At 39.2% G+C, this 23,410-nt stretch overlaps 1 protein-coding gene across 7 annotated transcripts in view; it reads left to right on the top strand.

Moving 5' to 3' along the window:
• Positions 1 to 35: 35 nt before the first annotated feature.
• Positions 36 to 23,410, top strand: part of WDR76 (WD repeat domain 76) — a 64,232-nt gene continuing 40,857 nt past the window's right edge. For 3 of the 7 annotated variants that reach the window (XM_079907855.1, XM_079907856.1, XM_079907857.1), the window contains exons 1-4: positions 1,869 to 2,485; positions 2,700 to 3,110; positions 15,795 to 15,887; positions 17,184 to 17,239. In XM_079907855.1, the coding sequence (XP_079763981.1) occupies positions 2,168 to 2,485; positions 2,700 to 3,110; positions 15,795 to 15,887; positions 17,184 to 17,239 (878 nt within the window). In that variant the 5' untranslated portion in view covers positions 1,869 to 2,167. The other 4 variants (XM_079907858.1, XM_079907861.1, XM_079907860.1 and 1 more) reach the window with 4 other exon arrangements.

The following is a 23,410-nucleotide window of genomic DNA, read 5'->3' on the forward strand; positions in this document are numbered from 1 at the left end:
TTGCTTCCGCTGGGCTTTGCTGTTGAGACCCTGCGGCGAGGAAAGGCTGAATGAAAGGTTTCGCTCGTTAGAGTTGGTTTGAAGCCAAGGAAAATCGGGTAGTGAGGGATAAGAAACTGAGGAGATAGTGAAGGGCGGTTTGTCCAGGTTGTTGAAAGCTCAGAGTTAGCGTTTAATCGGAATAGAAATCCTGTTAATAGCACCTGATTAGCTCAGTTGATGAGGCTGAGCGGGTTGTGGTGAGGTATTTTTTGGTCACGTGAGGGCAAGTGGCAAGAAAAAAAAAATCCCCCAGGCGGCTTAGAACAGTGCCTGAAATCCGAACACTCTTAGGCTTTACAGTTCTTTCCGTTTCTGGAGACTGCCTATTAAAACATATTCCTGGCTGAAATGTTTGTATATAAAAGTCCATAAGTAATTATTAAGCACCACGCTTAGCTTTCTCTAAGGAGTATGGAATATTGTTGAAAGGCTTGTTTCCTCCAGGAACTTGAATTTCATTTAGTAAGTCTTCAAGGGCTTATAGAAGAGTAACTGAAATAATCCCAATTTACTAGTTGGGTTGTGTTAAAAAACATAGGCTAATTGGTAGTCAGAACACAGTCACTGTAGAAAGGGTTTTATAACTGCTGTGGTGGGGAGAGAAGGGACAGCCTGAGCAAAGTCTTGAAGTCCAGAAATAACATGGTATATATCAGACACTATGAAAAGTTTGATTTTATCAGTAATTTTTGAGTCAAGGAGTGTGCAAGTTCCTGAAGGGCTTTAAAGGTGCTGTTAATAGGATTAGTTCTCAAATTATTTCACCTGTATCCTAAAATTGGGCCTCAGCTGGGAGAAGAAATGAAATTGGGCAAGTCTCAATCAAGGAACAGTGGATAACTCAAGTAACCAATCAAGGGAGCAGTTTTGAGCTATAAAGAAAAGGACTGTAAAAGAGTAGATAGAAATTTGTTATAAATTCATCAGCTCCAAAACTATGCTATCCAGAGGGAGTAAATCTGTTGGGAAGGCAATTTTTTCTGCTCGCGGCAACCCAGAAAATAGGAAAAAAAAAAAGTTTAATATGGCAGTGACTATAAGAAATACAGTGCCCTGAAATCTTATTTATGATGCTTTGTGATACAAAAGTTATTTAAAACATTTCCCCAGTCTTTGGGCTTTGTAAGGTCATCACTAAATCTTAGTTAACTGGTGGGCGAAGTTTAAACCAACTTAGTTAACTGGTGGGTGAAGTTTAAACCAGCTTAAGTTATCAGCTCTTGAAAAAAAAAAATCAAAATGCTTCTATTCCTAGGAAGAAAATACGGTGGCCATTGGGCATAATTTTCTGGTGGTGGGATTACAAGGAACTAGGGGATGAGGTAAAGGCTGCATATATATTGATTTCATTTCCTCTCTATTTCATATGGTATTTAAGTGCTCCTGAGTCTTTTCCAGGCTAACGTTGCTAGGCAAGGTGGTTTTTCCTTAGGAGAGGCGCAGGTGTTTTTCAAAGTGAAATACTGGCATCAGCAGTATCAAAATCACCGGGATCCAAGGTAAAAATGTCGATTCGGTCCTTTCTATTCCCTGAGGAATTTGAGTTTGGGGTGAGGCTGGCAACCTTGCCTCTTTAAGAGACTAATGTAACGCCCAGTGCTCTCTCCCCCTCCCACCGGCTGGGATCGGAACCCTCCTGCGCCGCCCTGGCCTCCCCCTCCCCGGACCCCTCCCCACCCCTCCCACCTCCACCCATCCCCGCCTCCCGCCGCAATCTTGGCGGGAAGACGCCAGCTGCTAAGCGGAGGGAGGATGTCTGGGTCGCGCGCGGAGGCCGAGGAGAAGGTGGGCTCCAGACAGCGACTCCAGGTGAATGGGAGAAAAGGCTTGTCCCTTTCGGGTGTGTTCCTGCCTCAGTCTTCGTGACGGGTGTGCCGGGCATAGGCCGAGGAGGATGGGAGGACTTGCCACCCGGCACCTCCTGACTCTAAAACTTTCCTGCTCCTTGGGGCATCTCTCAGTTTAACGGGTTTTTGGGGGTGTTGCTTTAAAAGATAAGCGGGGATGCCTGTCCTGGTTTTCCTCTGGAAAGTAGACCTTCAGCATTGAGGAAGATGCTTATCAATAACCCCCAAAATAGCGTCTGGCTGGGATCCGGAAGCCTGCATTTGCTTTTGCAGTCGTTATGGTCAGTTTCCCACTCTTGAAACAATTCCAGTTACTCAGTCTCCTCAGTTACAAATTGTCGTCATTTTTTTTTTTTTTTTTTTTTTGCGGTACGCGGGCCACTCATTGTTGTGGCCTCTCCCGCTGCGGAGCACAGGCTCCGGACGCGCAGGCTCAGCGGCCATGGCGCACGGGCCCAGCCGCTCCGCGGCATGTGGGATCCTCCCGGACCGGGGCACGAACCCGTATCCCCTGCATCGGCAGGCGGACTCCCAACCACTGCGCCACCAGGGAAGCCCCTGTCGTCATTTTTATTATTGGTCTGGCCGACTCATGGGTAAGAAATGTGTCCAGTATAATAAATAATTCTATTCAGGTTAATGAATTAGGTATCTAGATTTTGGAGGGAAAAAGGTTTCCTTACAGGCTATCAGTTTGGCTTTGTGTTGTCATTATGAAATGGGAATTAGATTTATGTATGCAGATCTGTAAGAAAAGGCTTAAAACCTGGAATTTTAATACTCTCTGTTTTCCTTTATTGACCTGAATAGGTGAATGAATATAAGGAAAACCAAAACATCGCTTATGTGTCTCTGAGACCGGTACAGACTACAGTTTTAGGAAAAACAGCTAAGGTGTATCTTGTTCCCTTTTCACTCAGTAGCTACAAGCCAGATCAACTTAAGCGCTCCAAATCCCTATTAGATAAGAATTCTAACAATGAAGTGGCATGTAAGAAATGTAAGAAGGCTGAAATAAAGAAAACTTGCAGAAGGATTTTAACCCCAAAGATGGAAGCCACATCTTCCAAGGCAGAATCCACTCTGCAAAAATCATCCTTAGATGTTCATGCTGAAAGTAACAAGTGGCAATACAAGAGCACTTCAGATACAGTGATTCTCAGTGCTGATACAGAAAGCAGCCAGGATGGAGACAGTGATGAAGGTACCACACCAGGCATGGTAAGAATTTAATTACTAGCTTATTCAAATTTTTCGTATTTAAAAATATGTTTTTAAGTTCTGATAAGCTAAGGTTATCAAGGGTCTCATTAGCTCAAACAGATTATTTTGTCATCTAATTTATGTTTAACTGAAATTTTATTCTTTAAATGTATAACATAACTTCCTTGGGTTAATTTTACTCTTGGTTTCGATTTGTGAAAGAGGGGATTGACTTAATCTTCACTCTGCTTCCCTTTTTCTTCCTCTCAGCTTATTGCATTTATTTTTGAGCTTACTTCTACTTTATGGTGTCATGCTCACCTTTACATATTTATGCACAGTGTACCAGAAGAAGCTGAGTTGTGGGACATATAGCATTTGAATGACTCCATGTCAGGTTAGGAAAATCACCATTAATTGATTGCATTCATGTGCTGAATATTTCCTTTAATTATGTAAAGGAGACAAGTGATGGAGTAGAGAAGATACGTGAGAAACACTAATTCTATTTAAAATAATAGTTCCATCAGTTTAAGGAATTAAGCATCTAATTCTTTTGGCTTCTATTGCCTGCCGGGAGTGTTGTACTTCATTTAAAGTGACAAATTTTATGCAAGACAAGGTAAAACCCTACCACATGATGAAAAGTTGATGGAACTAGAACAGAAAATGATGGTAGGGAAAGGGAGATGGGATAATTGAGGCGGTGTTGTAATTAACTAGGACCTGTGGTGGGACAGGGTGGGCTAAGTCATAAATGCGTTGGACTGGGGGTTGGAAGCCTGGGTTTTAGTCATGGCCGCTTCTAAGAAACCTTGTACCTTTAAGCAGATCACTTCTACTGTGAGGAAATTGGATAAGATTGGTGGTTCTCAAACTTTAGCCTATATCAGAATTACCTGGGAGGCTTGTTAAAACTCCTGTGCAGGGCTCCACCACCAGTTTCTGATTCAGAAATTTTGAAGTGGGTATAGAATTTGCATGTCTAAAATGGTTTCCTAGAGACAACGGTCCAGGACTGCACGTTGAGAACCAGTGGATTTGATTATCTCTTTGGCCTCTTGAACTGTAAGATTCTGAGTATATGAGGCTAATATAAAACAGATTTTATTTTGATGTAAGGTAAACAGGGTCAGAAATTAGAACATGAGGTAGGACTGGAGATAGTCAGAGTCATAAATGCTCAGCATATATTTTCTTAGGACAAGCTGAAAGAGCTCACATCTTTTTTTTTAAAAAAATAAATTTATTTATTATTTATTTTTGGCTGCATTGGGTCTTCGCTGATGCGCGCGGCCCCTTTCCAGCTGTGGTGAGCAGGGGCCCCTCCTCGTTGTGGTACGCTGGCCTCTCATTGCGGTGGTTTCTCCCGTTGCGGAGCACGGGCACTAGGTGCTCGGGCTTCAGTAGTTGTGCCTCGCCGCCTCCAGAGCACAGGCCCAGCAGCCGTGACGCACGGGCCCAGCTGCTCTGCGGCATGTGGGATATTCCCGGACCAGGGCTCGAACCCATGTCCCCTGCATTGGCAGTTGGATTCTTAACCACTGCACCACAAGGGAAGCCCGAGCTCACATCTTTTATAGAATATTTCATTCTTTTGTTCTCTTCCCTTTTGATAATTATCTTTTTGGGGTAAAATGGTTAAGGCTTTGTGGTACCATGCTTTAGGAAAAGTATTTAGTTTATAAGCTTATTTGTTCTCAGGTGAAGGATGGCTTCTGTCACATCAAAGACAAGTGCCTGTAAGTCTAGAATTTTATTCTCCTTTTCTGGGAAGTTTGCTAAATTTCATCTCTCAGTCCTTCTATTAAGTATTTTAATGTCATGAAGCATTTCTGAACAGTTTTAAAAAAATTTGAGAAAATTTTACACTTACAGAAGAGCTGCAAAAATAGTAAAGACAATTCTCCTATATCTTTCACCCGTCTTCAGTTTTTGTTACTATCATACATAGCATAGAATGTTTATCGAACTAAGAAATTAACCTTGGTACAGTGCTGTTAACTAACGTACAGAATTTATTAGGATTTCACCAGTTTTCCAACTAATATCCTTTTCCTCTTCCAGTATCCAGTCCAGGATCATACAGTGGATTTAGTTGTCATGTCTCTGTAGATCTGGAAACAGTTTCTCAATCTTTCATGACCTTGACACTTTTGAATAGTGCTGGGCAGTTATTTTGTATAATTTCCCTCAATTTGGGTTTATCTGCTGTTTTCTCATGATTAGAGTAAGATTTTGCATTTTGGGGAAGCATACCACAGAAATGAAAGTGCCCTCCTCAGTGCATCATATCAGGGTGTACATGATGTTGGTATTTTACTGGTGATGTTGACCATGATCATTTCGCTAAGGTGGTGTCTGCCAGGATTCTCTAATGTAAACTTACTATTTTTCCCTTTGTAATTACTAAATACTTTGAGGAAGATACTTTAAGACTATGTGAATATCTGGTTTCTGTCATCAAGCATATATTTATTTTTTTATTAAGATAGAATTCACATAACAAAATTTACTAAATTGTGTAATTCAGTGTTTTTTAGTATACACACATAAGGCTGTGCAGCCATCACGACTATCCAATTTCAGAAATTTTCATCACTGCAAAAAGAAACCACATACCTGTTAGCAGTGACTACAAACCCTATTCCTCCCTCCCTCAGCCCTGGAAACCACTAATCTACTTTCTGTCTATAGATTTGCCTGTTCTGGACATTTCATATAAATGGAATTATACAATATATGGCTTTTTTGGTCTGGCTTCACTTACCATGTTTTCATCATTCATTCATGTAGCATGTATTGGTACTTATTCCTTTTTATGGCTGAATAATATTCCATTGTATGGATATACCACATTTTGTTTATGCATTCATCAGTTGATGGACATTTGGGTTGCTTTCACTTTTTTGCTCTTAGGAATAATGCTGCCATGAGCATTTACTTGTGAGATTTTGTGTGATGTTTTCCATTCTCTTGGTATATACCTTGGAGTGAAATTGCTGGGTCAAATGGTAACTGTGTTTAACTTTTTGAGGAATTGTCAAATTGTTTGCCAAAGTGACTGCACCATTTTTACATAACCACTATGAAAAATCCAATTTCTCTATACCCTCAACAATACTTATTATTGTTTGTCTTTTTTAAAAATTAAAATCTTTAATTGAGGTAAAATACACAATGTATAATTTACCATCTTTACCATTTTTAAGTGTACAGTTCAGTAGTGTTATGTACATTTACATAGATGTAAAATGAATGTCCAGAATTCTTCATCTTGTAAAACTGAAGCTCTATACCCATTAAATAACTCCCCATTCCCCATTCCCCTACCTCCTTTCAGCCTGTGAAAACTACCATTCTACTTTCTGTCTCTGTGAATTTGATTGTTATAAGTACCTCATATAAGTGGAATCATATAGTATTTGTCTTTTGGTGACTTATTTCACTTAACCTAATGTCCTTAATTGTTTGTTTGTTTTTTTGCGGTACGCAGGCCTCTCACTGTTGTGGCCTCTCCCGTTGCGGAGCACAGGCTCCGGACGCGCAGGCTCAGTGGCCATGGCTCACGGGCCCAGCCGTTCCGCGGCATGTGGGATCGTCCCGGACCGGGACACGAACCCGTGTCCCCTGCAGCGGCTGGCAGACTCTCAACCACTGTGCCACCAGGGAAGGCCTATTTTTAGTTTTTTAAGGAACCTCCATACTCTTCTCCATAGTGGCTGTATCAATTTACATTCCCACCAACAGTGCAAGAGGGTTCCCTTTTCTCCACACCCTCTCTAGCATTTATTGTTTGTAGATTTTTTGATGATGGCCATTCTGACTGGTGTGAGGTGATACCTCATTGTAGTTTTGATTTGCATTTCTCTAATGATTACTGATGTTGAGCATTCTTTCATGCGTTTGTTGGCAATCTGTGTATCTTCTTTGGAGAAATGTCTATTTAGGTCTTCAGCCCATTTTTGGATTGGGTTGTTTTTTTGATATTGAGGTGCATGAGCTGCTTGTATATTTTGGAGATTAATCCTTTGTCAGTTGCTTCATTTGCAAATACTTTCTTCCATTCTGAGGGTTGTCTTTTGGTCTTGTTTATGGTTTCCTTTGCTGTGCAAAAGCTTTTAAGTTTCATTAGGTCCCATTTGTTTATTTTTATTTCCATTTCTCTAGGAGGTGGGTCAAAAGGATCTTGCTGTAATTTATGTCATAGAATGTTCTGCCTTTGTTTTCCTCTAAGAGTTTTATAGTGTCTGGCCTTACATTTAGGTCTTTAATCCATTTTGAGTTTATTTTTGTGTATGGTATTAGGGAGTGTTCTAATTTCTTTCTTTTACATATAGCTGTACAGTTTCCCAGCACCGCTTATTGAAGAGGCTGTCTTTTCTCCATTGTATATTCTTGCCTCCTTTATCAAAAATAAGGTGACCATATGTGCATGGGTTTATCTCTGGGCTTTCTATCCTGTTGCATTGATCTATACTTCTGTTTTTGTGCCAGTACCATACTGTCTTGATTACTGTAGCTTTGTAGTATAGTCTGAAGTCCAGGAGCCTGATTCCTCCACCTCCATTTTTCTTTCTCAATATTGCTTTGGCTTTGGGGTCTTTTGTGTTTCCATACAAATTGTGAAATTTTTTGTTCTAGTTCTGTGAAAAATGCCAGTGGTGGTTTGATAGGGATTGAACTGAATCTGTAGATTGCTCTGGGTAGTATAGTCATTTTCATAATGTTGATTCTTCCAATCCAAGAGCATGGTATACATCTCCATCTATTTGTATCATTAATTTCTTTCATCAGTGTCTTATAGTTTTCTGCATACAGGTCTTTTGTCTACTTAGGTAGGTTTATTCCTAGATATTTTATTTTTTTTGTTGCACTGGTAAATGGGGGTGTTTCCTTAATTTCACTTTCAGATTTTTCATCATTAGTGTGTAGGAATTCAAGAGATTTCTGTGCGTTAATTTTGTATCCTGCTACTTTACCAAATTCATTGATTAGCTCTAGTAGTTTTCTGGTAGCATCTTTAGGATTCTCTGTGTATAGTATCACGTCATCTGCAAACGGTGACAGTTTTACTTCTTCTTTACCGATTTGGATTCCTTTTATTTCTTTTTCTTCTCTGATTGCTGTGGCTAAAACTTCCAAAACTATGTTGAATAATAGTGGTGAGAGTGGGCAACCTTGTCTTATTCTTGATCTTAGTGGAAATGGTTTCAGTTTTCCACCATTGAGGACAATGTTAGCTGTGGGTTTGTCGTATATGGCCTTTATTACGTTGAGGTAAGTTCCCTCTGTGCCTACTTTCTGGAGGGTTTTTATCATAAATGGGTGTTGAATTTTGTTGTAAGCCTTTTCTGCAGCTATTGTGATGATTGTATGGTTTTTATTCTTCCATTTGTTATTATGGTGTATCACATCGATTGATTTGCATATACTGAAGAATCCTTGCATTCCTGGGATAAACCCCACTTGATCATGGTGTATGATCCTTTTAATGTGCTGTTGGATTCTGTTTGCTAGTAGTGTGTTGAGGATTTTTGCATCTGTGTTCATCAGTGATATTGGCCTGTAGTTTTCTTTCTTAATGACATCTTTGTCTGGTTTTGGCATCAGGGTGATGGTGGCCTTGTAGAATGAGTTTGGGAGTGTTCCTCCCTCTACTATATTTTGGAACAGTTTGAGAAGGATAGATGTTAGCTCTTCTCTAAATGTTTGATAGAATTCGCCTGTGAAGCCATCTAGTCCTGGGCTTTTGTTTCTTGGAAGGTTATGGGGATTCCGTTGTAGGTTATTTGTTGCTTTTCCCTTGTTGCTTTTAATATTTTTTCTTTGAGTTTAATTTTTGTTAGTTTGATTAATGTGTGTCTCGGCATGTTTCTCCTTGAATTTATCCTGTATGGGACTCTCTGTGATTCCTGGAGTTGATTGACTATTTCCTCTCCCATATTAGAGAAGTTTTCAACTATAATCTCTTCAAATATTTTCTCAGTCCCTTTCTTTTACTCTTCTTCTTCTGGGACCCCTATTATTTGAATGTTGGTGTGTTTATGTTGTCCCAGAAGTCTCTGAGACTGTCCTCAATTCTTTTCATTCTTTTTTCTTTATTCTGCTCTGCAGTGGTTATTTCCACTATTTTATCTTCCAGGTCACTTATCCGTTCTTCTGCCTCAGTTATTCTGCTGTTGATTCCTTCTAGAGAATTTTTTATTTCATTTATTGTGTTCATCATTGTTTGTTTGCTCTTTAGTTCTTCTAGGTCCTTGTTAAACGTTTCTTTATTTTCTGCATTCTATTTTCAAGTTTTTCGATCATCTTTACTACCATTACTCAGAATTCTTTTTCAGGTAGACTGCCTATTTCCTCTTCATTTGTTTGGCCTGGTGGGTTTTAATGTTGCTCTTTCATCTGCTGTGTATTTCTCTGTCTTCCCATTTTGCTTAACTTACTGTGTTTGGGGTCTCCTTTTCGCAGGCTGCATGTTCGTAGTTCCTGTTGTTTTTGGTGTTTGCCCCTAGTGGCCAAGGTTGGTTCAGTGGGTTGTGAAGGCTTCCTGGTGGAGGGGACTAGTGCCTGTGTTCTGGTGGATGAGGCTGGATCTTGTCTTTCTGGTGTGCAAGACCACGTCCAGTGGTGTGTTTTGCGGTGTCTGTGACCTTATTATGATTTTAGGCAGCCTCTCTGCTAGCGGGTGGGGTTGTGTTCCTGTCCTGTTAGTTGTTTGGCATAGGGTGTCCAGCACTGTAGCTTGCTGGTTGTTGAGTAGAGCTGGGTCCTAGCGTTGAGATGGAGATCTCTGGGAGAGCTTTTGCCATTTGATATTACATGGAGCTGGGAGGTCTCTGGTGGACCAACATCCTGAGCTCTGATCTCCCACCTCAGAGGCATAGGCTTGATACCCAGCTGGAGCACCAAGACCCTGTTAGCCACATGGCTCAGAAGAAAAGCGAGAAAAAAATGAAAGAAAGAAAGAAAAAATAATAAATAGAGTTAAGATAAAAAAATAATTATTAAAAATAAAAAAATGAAAAAATAATAAAGAAAGAAAGAAGAGAGCAACCAAACCAAAAAACAAATCCACCAATGATAGCAAGCACTAAAAACTACTTAAAAAACAAAAACAAAAACGGACAGACAGAACAGTAGGACAAATGGTAAAAGCAAAACTGTACAGACAAAATCACAGAAAGAAGCATACACGTACACACTCACAAAAAGAGAAAAAGGAAAAAAAATCTATATATATATAAAAAAAGGAGGAAGAGAGCAACCAAATTAATAAAGAAATCTACTAATGACAATTAACTCTAAATACTAAACTAAGATAAACATGAAACCAGAAACAAATTAGATGCAGAAAGCAAACTCTAAGTCTACAGTTGCTCCCAAAATCCACTGCCTCAATTTTGGGTTGATTCGTTGTCTATTCAGGTATTCCACAGATACAGGGTACATCAAGTTGTGGAGATTTAATCCGCTGCTCCTGAGGCTGCTGGGAGAAATTTCCCTTTCTCTTCTTTGTTCATACAGCTCCTGCGGTTCATCTTTGGATTTGGCCCTGCCTCTGCGTGTCGGTCACCTGAGGGCGTCTGTTCTTTGCTCAGACAGGACGGCGTTAAAGTAGCAGCTGATTAGGGGGCTCTGGCTCACTCAGGCTGGGGGGGAGGGAGGGGTATGGAATGCGTGGCGAGCCTGTGGTGGCAGAAGCCAGCATGTCATTGCAACAGCATGAGGTGTGCTGTGTGTTCTCCTGGGAAGTTGTCCCTGCATCACGGGACCCTGGCAGTGGCAGGCTGCACAGGCTCCCGGGAGGGAAGGTGTGGATAGTGACCTGTGCTTGCACACAGGCTTCTTGGTGGCTGCGGCAGCAGTCTTAGTGTTTCATGCCCATCTCTGGTGACCACGCTGAAAGGCGTGGCTTGCACCCGTCTCTGGAGCTTGTTTAAGTGGTGTTCTGAATCCCCTCTCCTCGTACCCCAAAACAGTGGTCTCTTGCCTCTAGGCAGGTCCAGACTTTTTCCTGGACTCCCTCCCGGCTAGTTGTGGCGCATTATCCCTCTTCAGGCTGTGTTCACATGGCCAACTCCAGTCCTCTCCCTGGGATCTGACCTCCGAAGCCTGAGCTTCAGCTCCCAGTCCCCACCCACCCCAACAGGTGAGCAGAGAATCCTCTCAGACTGGTGAGTGCTGGTCGGCACCAATCCTCTGTGCGGAAATCTCTCCGCTTTGCCCTTTCTAGTGTGTGGAAACTTTTCCTCCTTCGCAGCTCCCTCCCAGAGGTGCAGGCCCTGTCCCTATTCTTTTGTCTCTGTTTTTCTTTGTTGCCGTACCCAGGTGCGTGGGGAGTTTCTTGCCTTTTGGGAAGTCTGAGGTCTTCTGGCAGCGTTCAGTAGGTGTTCTGTAGGAGTTGTTCCACATGTAGATGTATTTCTGATGTATTTGTGGGGAGGAAGGTGATCTCCATGTCTTACTCCTCCGCCATCTTGAAGGTCTCCTCTAAGTTGTCCTTTTTTTTTTTTTTTTTGCGGTATGTGGGCCTCTCACTGTTGTGGCCTCTCCCGTTGTGGAGCACAGGCTCTGGACGCGCAGGCTCAGCGGCCATGGCTTACGGGCCCAGCCACTCCGCGGCATGTGGGATCTTCCCGGACCAGGGCACAAACCCATGTCCCCTGCATCGGCAGGCGGACTCTCAACCACTGCGCCACCAGGGAAGCCCCTAAGTTGTCTTTTTCTTGTTGAATTGTAAGAGTCCTTTATGTATTCTGGACACTAGGTCCTTATTAGATATATTATTTGCAAATATTTTCTCTCATTCTGGGACTTTCTTTTCACTTTCTTGATAATGTCCTTTGACATACAAATGTTTTAAATTTAAATTTCATTTAAAAATTTTAATTCGAGGTCAGTTTATTTTTTCTTTTGTTGCTGGTGCTTTGGTGTCATATCTAAGAAACCATTGCCTACGCCAGGGTTATGAAGACTTACACCTATATTTCCTTCTGAGAATTTTATAGCTTTAGCTGTTAAATTTAGGTATTTGATCTATTTTGAGTTAATTTTTGTATATGATATGAGATGGGGTCCAAATTCATACTTTTGCATATGGATATCTTTTTGTCCTAGAACCATTTGTTGTCAAGACTCTTCTTTCACGTTGAATGGTCTGGACTTCCTTATTGAAAACAAATTCACCATAGGTATATAGGTTTATTTCTAGACTCAGTTTTATTTAGTTGATCTATTTGCCTATCCTTATGCCAGTTCCACACTGTTTTAACTACTGTAGCTTTGTAGTTAAGTTTTGAAATCAGGAAGTGTGAGTCTTTTAACTTGGTTCTTCTTTTTCAAGATTGTTTGGCCATTCTGTGTCCCTTGCATTGCCATATGAATTTTAGGATCAGCTTATCCATTTCTGCAAAAATGACATTTAGAATTTTGACAGATATTGCACTGAATCTGTAGGTCAATTTGGGAAGTATTGCCATTTTAACAATATTAAGTTTTTCAATCTATGAACATGAGATGTCTTTCCATTTATTTAGATCTTCTTTAATTTCCTTCAATATTTTGTAATGTTCTGTGTACAAGCCTTGCACTTCTTTGGTTAAATTTGTGTCAAAGTATATTTTTCTTTTTGATGCTATTATGAATGGTATTGTTTTCTTAATTTCATTTTCTGACCATTGATAATTATAGAAATACAACTTATTTTTGTATGTTGATCTTGTATCTTACAACTTTGCTGAAGTCATTTATTCTAATTTTTTTGTGTGGATTCTTTAGGATTTTCTACGTATAAGATTATGTCATTGGTAATAAAGATAGTTATATTTCTTCCTTTCCATTCTGGATGTCTTTTATTTCCTTTTTTGTCTAATTGTCCTTGCTAGAACTTCCAGTACAGTGTTTAACAGAAGTGGCTAGAGCAGACATATTTATCTTGTTCTGAAGTTTAGGGGAAAACCTTTCAGTTTTTCACCATTAAATATGATGTTAGCTGAGAAATGTATATTTTTAAAAAATTTTATTTCAAAGTGATTACAGATTCATAGCAATTTGCAAAAGTAGTACAGAGAGGTCTCATGTATTCTTCACCCAGTTTTTCCCAATGAGGACATCTTGTTTGTTTTTTGATTGAACCGGGCCCTTGGCAGTGAGAGTGCAGAGTCCTAACCACTTGGCCATCAGGGAACTCCCCCAATGAGTACATCTTAAATAACTACATTGCAATATCAAAACCAGGAAATTCATATTGGTATAAGGTGTGTGTATAGTTCTGTATCATTTTATCACATGTATAGATTCATGTAGCCACCACCACAATCATGATACAGAAATACTCCATCTCTACAAAGATCTCTGTTAGGCTACCCCTTTATAGTTATGCCCACTGCCCTCCCTCTCACCATCCTTAACCCCTGGCAACCACTAATTTGTTTTCCATCTCTACAGTTTTGTCATTTGGGGAATGTTGTATTTGTTTTCATACAGTTTGTAAATTTTTGGCATGAAGCATTTGTGGTACGCGGGCCTCTCACTGTTGTGGCCTCTCCCGTTGCGGAGCACAGGCTCCGGATGCACAGGCTTAGCGGCCATGGCTCACGGGGCCAGCCACTCCACGGCATGTGGGATCTTCCTGGACCGGGGCACGAACCCGTGTCCCCTTCATCAGCAGGCGGACTCTCAACCACTGCGCCACCAGGGAAGCCCCCAAGCATATTTTTAATTCAAGTTATTTTCCTTCTTTCGTTTTTTTAAAGATAGCATTTCTTTTCCTGTTTTATAGATGCAGTAACTTCTCAAGTGTCGAGATAATGGAATTAAAAAGATATCTATTTTCTATAATATATTTACTTTGACAGCCCACTTTGTCTGATATTCTTTGCTCAGTGTTTGATGTTGCAAGTTTTTGAGGGGTGCGTAATGGGTGAGAATAGTTTGAATTACACATACCTCAAAAAAATGTCTGATGATTTTTGTTAATTTTCTTAATTTTTCCTGTGGTAAGTAGAATCATTTAAATTTGTTTCTTTGATCTCCAAATGCACCATTTTGAAATAGATTCTTAGGAAGTTCTTGATGATGATGGTGGTGATGTTTTTCTCTGAGAAGCAATTTTAAAGGCAATGTCAAAATAACCTTTGCTGCCACTGTTATTTTATGTGTGTGTGAGAAAAATCTTTATTTTGGTCAAATTGATGCATGTACATATGTGTTTACATCATATAATTCCACGTGTGTGTGTATATGTATCTTACATAGAGGTAATTCCATATGTACACACATGTATACACAGGAACAAATCAAAACAGCCAACAATTTTCTGTCACATACCTCTCTATTTGTGGTTGCTGCTCAACAGACAAATTGCACTTTAAGCCATTTTAGCTTTTCTCCCCCACATTATCTATTGACTTACTATGGAAAGTGAAGTTTAAACATGTGTGCTGTCCCCTTCTCCCCCCACCCCATGTTTTCCCTTCCTAGATCCTTATTACGTATAGTCCAAGCTTTACCTGAGTTGCAAAATTTCTCTCAATGTAAATCACATAATTCTAATGGCTTCATGTGTATATATATATTTTATTCATGAAATATTTTCTGGGGCCCTCCATCTTCCTACTTCTTTCTGGACTGTTTTACTCTTTCTTGGCCTTCTTTTTACTGCTTTCCTTTAAATTTCTTTTATCTTTTATCTGTCCTGTGTTGGAGCTTCTGTAGCCTGGATCCTGTCTTTCTCTTTCTTGGTTTTTTATCTCATTTTGATGAAGTGCAGCTTATAGTAACTTCCTGAAAACAGATGTATGAAAGATAGTTTGCATGTCTGAAAAAGTCTTTATGCTTTTTATTTGATTGCTGGCTTAACTGGATTTAGAATTGTAAGTTGAAAATAATTTTTCCTTACCATTTTTAACACATTCTTCCATTGTTTTCTAGCTTCCTCAATATTGAGAAGTTAGTATCATTCTGATTCTTGGTTCTTTGTGGTCTATTTTTCCCTCTGCAAGCTTTTGGGATCTTCTCTTAACTCACCCATCTCAGGAACTGAGAAATTTTGTGATGATGTGCCTAGGCTTGAGTCTTTTTTCATTCACTGTGTTGCATACATGTCAGGCCCTTTTAATCTGGTAACTCATTTCTTCAGTTTTGAGAAATTTTCTTGTATTATTTATCTAATGATTTTCTCTCCGTTTTCTCTGCTCCTTTTTTCCCCCTACAACTATTAGTTGAATATTGGACCTCCAAGATTTTCTAGTTCAAAGTTGTCTTTTTTGCCCATGTGTTTCTGTTTCTTTGTTCTCTTTTCTGAATTTCTTTAACCATTTCAATGAATTTTAAAATTTCTGTTATTGAGTTTTTTCTTGTTTTGTTTAATAAAAAGATAACTTTGAGAAATAGTACAATTAACGGCCAGTAGGAAGTAATGTGCTATTAGGTTACACCACCTGACTTCTGACATCAGATCACTTGTTATTTAATTGGGAAGCCATACATATATTCTGTGATTATCCCAAACTCAGACTCTTTATCTCAATATTCAATGCAGCAAAGATTATGTCCTGTTTGGTAAGATAACATAAAATAATTAGAGTAGGTGCAATTCGAAGGAAAATATACATGTGGAGAATGCAACAACTAGTTTTGCGAGGCACTTTTGCTATGGATTATATAAAGTAACAGAATCTTTTTGGTGTAATTTCACAGGATGATTTTTCAGGATTGTCACCATACGAAAAGAAGAGACTGAAGAACATATCAGAAAATGCAAACTTTTTTGCTTCTCTTCAGTTGTCTGAGGTTTGTGTGGAGTTTCTAATTAAAACTGAGATACTATTCCTCTTGCCAGTAGGTTGATAAAATACTCATAGTATCAGGTTTCATAGTGTCAAATGAGGGAGGGTAAAGCTAGGAGCAAGATTTTCACTTAATAGAAAGAGGTTACCATATTTTATTGATTCCAAGACATTTTTTTTTGAAATTGGCATATTAAAACTATAACTGGCAGCTTCCCCTCACCCCTTTTTTGGTAGTACATAAGATAATGGTGTCTTATGAATAGTTGTCTTGGATTCAAAGAAACAGGGTATGTTCCAAGAGGTTGCTTTAACTAAAGGTTAAAGGTGAAGTGGGAGGGATGGGTTAAGGGATGTGTGGTAGAGGAGAGAGAGGACGGCTTTTTTTTTAAACTTTAAGAATAGATGCGAGGAACTTTCCTGGAAGTCCCATGGTTAAGATTCCGAGCTTCCATTGCAGGGGGTGCAGGTTCAATCCCTGGTCAGGGAACTAAGATCCCTTATGCAGTGTGGCAAGGCCAAAAAAAAAAAAAAAAAAAGAATATATGGGAGTATGCTTTGTATAGGAAACTTTAAGGATAAGTGGCCAGAAGTATGCTAATGTTTTATAATCATTATTACTAAAGGTATAATTTACACTGAAGGTCTTCACACTGGGGTAAAATTTCTATGTATGAGAGAATAGCTGTTTAGGAGGGTATGTGATGTTTTCCCCCAAAATACATTAAATCCTTGGCTTTATTAAATAACTATTTGGTTTCTCTGAATACCAGATTCCTAAATATTCAGTGTGTATTTGCATCTTGAGGGGAGGGAGGGTGAGTTAATATAAGGGACTAAATTGTTGAGTCACTAACAGTTGAAAATTCATAATTTAGACAAAAGTATCCCTGATTTTGATTTTAGTTAACAGAAATTCTGATTTGATTTGTGGAAGTATAACCTGCAACTTTTCTGGAAAACACCAAAGTAGGATTGCCTGTAGTAGAATTTAAACTTTTAAATTTGTAGTATATTTGATAAATGTTTAATGTTTAATGATGTAAACTTGTTAGCAACTTGGTCCAAGGTATCAGAATGTCAGTACATTAGATAGTATTATATACTTGTCTTTATTATTGATAGTGTATTTGCCTCACGTCTACTAGAAGAACAGGTATCATATCTCACGGTTCTTTAGTTGCTATATAGATCTTGGTTTAGTGTGGAAACAGTAGCAGATACCTAATATTTTAGAAGGTAAGCTATGTAGTTATAAGATAGTGTTTTTTTACATGTGTATGTTTTGTGTATTTTGCAGTCAGCTGCAAGACTCCGTGAAATGATAAAGAAGAGACAGCCTCCTGAATCCAAAAGGTAAAAGATTTGGTTTACATTTCCTGTACCATGATATATTGCTGAGTTGTTTTATAATTTGAAAAACTGGTTCAACATAGTAAAATAAATAGCAGATCAGAAACTCTGTAATTTAATCTTAATCCTTTATAGGAACTCTGAGGGAATGCTACCTTTTAATAACTGTAGAGTTCTCATCTTCATCAAAGGACTATACAGGAAATAGAATCTTGAGAGCTGAATTTTGTTTATATTTATTACTGCTGCTAATGGAGGGAAATCTTTATTACCACTAAATTGTTCTTATTTTTGCCTGAGAAACTGTTCTTAAAGATTCTTCTACTTTATTTTTCTGGCTGTCTTTTTGCTTCTCAATTTGTTTTTTCTTTCCCATTCCTAGAATAAAGGAAGGAAATGAGCATTTGTTGCACATCTGTGAAATACAGTGCAGTGACCTAAAATTTTTATACTGCATTATCTCATTTATTTCTGGCAAAAATTTTGTGGGATAGAAAACAGGCTCAAAGAGGTAAAGTACTGATAATTTGCTCAAGGTCAAAGTAGTTCTTAAGTGGAAGCTTCAGGATTTGAACTCCAGGATTCCTTAGGTTAAGTTCTCTCCTCTTCATTTTAGCAGGGCTTATGTATAAGAGAAGAAACTGAAAATCTTGGCATCAGTAGACCATTTTTTTAGTGCTAGATGCTAATGAAATGTAGCATCATTTAATTGGTTTGATTCTCATGCAGGTTAGCTAGCTTGAGAAAAGCTAAACCTTTAATTATGACCAGGTATCCGCGAGTGTGGAAAATTGTTACAGGAGGAACATCATTAACACTGGAAGATAATAGCACCGGTTCTGTCGTCAATTGGTCATTAGCTTATATTTGCATATTTTTTATTAGCAAAGATTTTTTTTTTTTTTGCGGTACGGGGGCCTCTCACTGCTGTGGCGTCTCCTGCCGCGGAGCACAGGCTCCGGACGCGCAGGCTCAGCGGCCATGGCTCACGGGCCCAGCCGCTCCATGGCATGTGGGACCCTCCCGGACCGGGGCACGAACTCATGTCCCCTGCATCGGCAGGCGGACTCTCAACCACTGCACCACCAGGGAAGCCTTATTAGCAAAGATTAATGGTGTTTTTCTCACCTAAGTCACAGAATTCCAGCACTTAGTAGTTGTATAAGTATTAGTATCCAGTAGATAGAGCAGAAGTTATGTAATATAGAGGAAAGAGCATAGCTTTTGAAATTTGGCAAACATGATTTCAAGTTTCAATTCAGCAACTTATAGCTATGGTATTAACTTTGGACAATTTATGTAATTTTCTTTCCTTATCTGTAAAGTTGGCATTATGCCAATCTGGAGGGGTTTAAGTTTTTAAAAATTACTAAATATATTATACATACAAAGAAGTACATGTGAAGTATTTTTTTATTAATCAATTTATTTTTTAAAAAAATTATTATTTATTTTTGGCTGCATTGGGTCTGCGTTGCTGTGGGTGTGGGCTTTCTCTAGTTGCAGCGAGCAGGGGCTACTCTTTGTTGTGGTGCACGGGCTTCTTATTGCAGTGGGTTCTCTTGTTGTGGAGCACTGGCTCTAGGCACACGGGCTTCAGTAGTTGTGGCAAGTGGGCTCTAGAGTGCAGGCTCAGTAGTTGTGGCACATGGGCTTAGTTGCTCCGTGGCATGTGGGATCTTCCCAGACCAGGGATCGAACCTGTGTCCCCTGTATTGGCAGGCGGATTCTTAATCACTGTGCCACCAGGGAAATCCCCACATATGAAGTATTTGTATAGTTGAAAAAATAATAGTAATTCAAGCACCCATCCATGTACTTGCCATCCAGGTCAATAGAAATTTATAGTACCTCTTAAGGCCCTCCCTCCAGATAACAGTCATTATGTGAATTCTTATTTATTTATTTATTTGGCTGTGTGGGGTCTTAGTTGTGGCACACGGGATCTTTCGTTGCAGTGCGTGGGCTTCTCTGTAGTTGCGGTGCGTGGACTCTAGAGCATGCGGGCTTAGTAGCCCCGCAGCCTGTGGGATCTTCGTTCCCTGACCAAGGATCAGACCCGCATCCCCTGCATTGGAAGGCTGATTCTTAACCACGGGACTGTCAAGGAAGTCCATTATGCTGAATTCTGTGATAATCACTCCTTGCATTTATTTATAGTTTTACCACCTGTGAATGTATAGTTAAACAGTATTTTGCTTATTTTGTCCTGTTTTTTATATTGACATATAATGTGCCCTTTTTATATTCTGTGATTTTATTTTGCTCATTTTTATATCTTTATGTTTTAAAATTCATTCATGTTGATGTGTACAGCTTTACTTCATCATGGGTTTTCTTCTGTATGAATGTGCTATGTTGATGGACAGTTGAATTGTTTCTTTTGTCAATATCTCACTGTTTTGCTTATTATGGCTTTAAAGTAAGTTTTGACATTGGGTAGTCAGTCCTCTAACTTTGTTCTTCTCCTTAAATATTGTGTTAGTTCTTCTGTGTCTTTTGCCTCCCTGTATAAACTGTAGAATCAGTTTGTCAATATCTGCAAAATAACTTGCTGGGATTTTGATTGGGATTGCTTTGAATCTATAGATTAAGTTGGGAAGAACTGACATCTTGACAATATGTCTTCTTGTCAAAGAACATGGATAATCTCTCCATTTATTTAGTTCTATGATTTCTATCATCAGAGTTTTGTAGTTTTCCTCATATAAATCTTATAAATATTTTCTTAGATTTATGCCGAAGTGGTTTTTTTTTTGCTTTATAATTTAAATGGGTTGTATTTTAAATTTCAAATTTCACTTGTTTCTTGCTGGTATATAGGAAATCAGTTGACTTTTGTATTTTAACCCGGTATTCTACAACCTTGCTATAATCACTTATTACTTCCAGGAATATTTTTATCCATTCTTTAGAATTTTCTAAATAGACTATCATGTCATTTGTGAACAAATACAGTTTTATTTCTTTCTTCCCAATCTTTATACCATTTATTTCCTTTTCTTCTATTATTGCATTAGCTAGAACTTTCAGCACAGTGCGATTTTTTTTTTGTTGTTAGTTAATTAATTAATTAATTAATTTTTGGCTGTGTTGGGTCTTCGTTGCTGCGCGCAGGCTTTCTCTAGTTGCGGCGAGAGGGGGTTACTCTTCCTTGTGATAGGCGGGCTTCTCATTGCGGTGGCTTCTCTTGTTGTGGAGCACGGGCTCTAGGTGCACGGGCTTCAGTACTTGTGGAATGTGGTCTCAGTAGTTGTGGCTCGCGGGCTCTAGAGTGCAGGCTCAGTAGTTGTGGCGCATGGGCTTAGTTGCTCCGCGGCATGTGGGATCTTCCTGGACCAGACATTCTTGCCTTGTACCTGATCTCAGTGGGAAAGCTTGGCATTTCTCACCACTAAATATTATGTTAGCTATAGGGTTTTTTGTAGATTTTATTTCGTTGAGGAAGTTCCCCTCTATTTTCAGTTTACTGAGAATTTTTATTCTGAATGGGTGCTGGGATTTCCCAAATGCTTTTCCTGCATTTATTGATAAGATCATGCAATTTTTTTTCTCAGCCTGTTGATGGGTGGATTACATTAATTGATTTTTGTGTGTTGAGCTAGTGTTGCATACCTGGGATATATTCCAGTTGGTTGTGGTTTATAATACATTTTATACATTGTTGGATTCAATTTACTAATATTCTGTTGAGGTTTTTTGCATCTCGGCTCATGAGAGATATTGATCTATAGTTTTCTGTTCTTGTAATGTCTGTCTGGTTTTGATATCACAGTAATGTTAGCCTCATAGAATGAGTTAGGTAGTATTCCCTCTGCTTCTGTCCTCTGAAAAAGATTGTAGAGAATTGGTTTAATTTTTCCCTTCAATGAGTGGTAGAACTCACTAGTGCACCCGTATCAGCCTGATGCTTTCTGTTTTGGAAGGTTATTAATTACTAGTTCAATTTCTTTAATAAATACAGACCTTTTCAAATTGTTTCTTGTATGAGTTTTGGCAAAGTGTATGTTTCAAGGAATTGGTCCATTTTATCTAGGTTTTCAAATATGTGGGCATTGAGTTGTTCATATTATTCCTTTATTACCTTTTTAATGTCCATAGGATCTGTAGTGAGTCCCCTCTTTTATTTTTTAAATTGGAGTATAATTGCTTTACAATGTTGTGTTAGTTTCTGCTGTACAACGAAGTGAATCAACTATATGTACACATATATTCCCTCCCTCTTGGACCTCCCTCCCACCCCCCACCTCCCCATCCCACCCATCTAGGTCATCACAGAGCACCAAGCTTAGTTCCCTGTGCTATACATCAGGTTCCCACTAGCTATCTGTTTTACACATTGTAGTGTATATATGTCAATCCTAATCTCCCAGTTCATCCCACCCTCCCCCCCACCCCCGCCACATCCACATGTTCGTTCTCTACGTCTGCGTCACTATTCCTGCCCTGGAAATAGGTTCATCTGTAGCATTTTTCTATATTCCACATTTATGCATTAATATATGATATTTGTTTTTCTCTGACTTCACTCTGTATGACAGACTCTACGTCCATCCACATCTCTACAAATGACCCAATTTTGTTCCTTTTTATGGTTGAGTAATATTCCATTGTATATATGTACCACATCTTCTTTATCCACTCATCTGTCATTGGACATTTAGGTTGTTCTCATGTCTTGGCTGTTGTAAATAGTGCTGCAGTGAACATTGGGGAACATGTGTCATTTTGAATTATGGTTTTCTCAGGGTATATGCCCAGTAGGGGGATTGTTGGGTCATATGGTAGTTCTGTTTTTAGTTTTTTAAGGAAGCTCCATACTGTTCTCCATAGTGGCTGTATCAATTTCCATTCTCACCAACAGTTCAAGAGGGTTCCCTTTTCTCTGCACCCTCTCCGGCATTTATTGTTTGTAGATTTTTTGATGATGGCCGTTTTCACTGGTATGAGGTGATACCTCATTGTAGTTTTGATTTGCATTTCTCTAATGATTAGTGATGTTGATTATCTTTTCATGTGCCTCTTGGCCATCTGTATGTCTTCTTTGGAGAAATGTCTATTTAGGTCTTCTGCCCATTTTTGGATTGGGTTATTTGTTGTTTTGATATTGAGGTGCATGAGCTGCTTGTATATTTTGGAGATTAATCCTTTGTCAGTTGCTTCATTTGCAAATATTTTCTCCCATTCTGAGGGTTGTCTTTTCGTCTTGTTTATGGTTTCCTTTGCTGTGCAAAAGCTTTTAAGTTTAATTAGGTCCCTTTTTTTTTTTTTTTTTTTTTTGTGGTACGCGGGCCTCTCACTGCTGTGGCCTCTCCCGTTGCGGAGCACAGGCTCCGGATGCGCAGGCTCAGCAGCCATGGCTCACGGGCCCAGCCGCTCTGCGACATGTGGGATCCTCCCAGACTGGGGCATGAACCCGTGTCCCCTGCATTGGCAGGCGGACTCTCAACAACTGCGCCACTAGGGAACCCCCATTTGCTTATTTTTGATTTTATTTTCATTACTCTAGGAGGTGAGTCAAAAAGATCTTGCTGTGGTTTACGTCAGTGTTTTTCCTATGTTTTCCTCTAAGAGTTTTATAGTATCTGGTCTTACGTTTAGGTCTTTAATCCATTTTGAGTTTATTTTTGTGTATGGTGTTAGGAAGTGTTCTAATTTCATTCTTTTACATGTAGCTGTCCAGTTTTCCCAGCACCACTTATTGAAGAGGCTGTCTTTTCTCCATTATATATTCTTGCCTCCTTTATCAAAAATAAGGTGATCATATGTGCGTGGGTTTATCTCTGAGCTTTCTATCCTGTTCCATTGATCTATATTTCTGTTTTTGTGCCAGTACCATACTGTCTTGATTACTGTAGGTTTGTAGTATAGTCTGATGTCTGGGAGTCTGATTCCTCCAGCTCCACTTTTCTTCCTCAAGATTGCTTTGGCTATTCAGGGTCTTCTGTGTGTCCATACAAATTTTAAGATTTTTTGTTCTAGTTCTGTGAAAAATGCCATTGGTAATTTGATAGGCATTGCATTGAATCTGTAGATTGCTTTGGGTAGAATAGTCATTTTCACAATATTGATTCTTCCAATCCAAGAGCATGGTATATCTCACCATCTCTATGTATAGTATTGCGTCATCTGCAAACAGTGACAGTTTTACTTCTTCTTTTCCGATTTGGATTC

This window comes from Stenella coeruleoalba (assembly GCF_951394435.1).
Source record: "Stenella coeruleoalba genome assembly, chromosome: 2".
Lineage (NCBI taxonomy): Eukaryota > Metazoa > Chordata > Mammalia > Artiodactyla > Delphinidae > Stenella > Stenella coeruleoalba.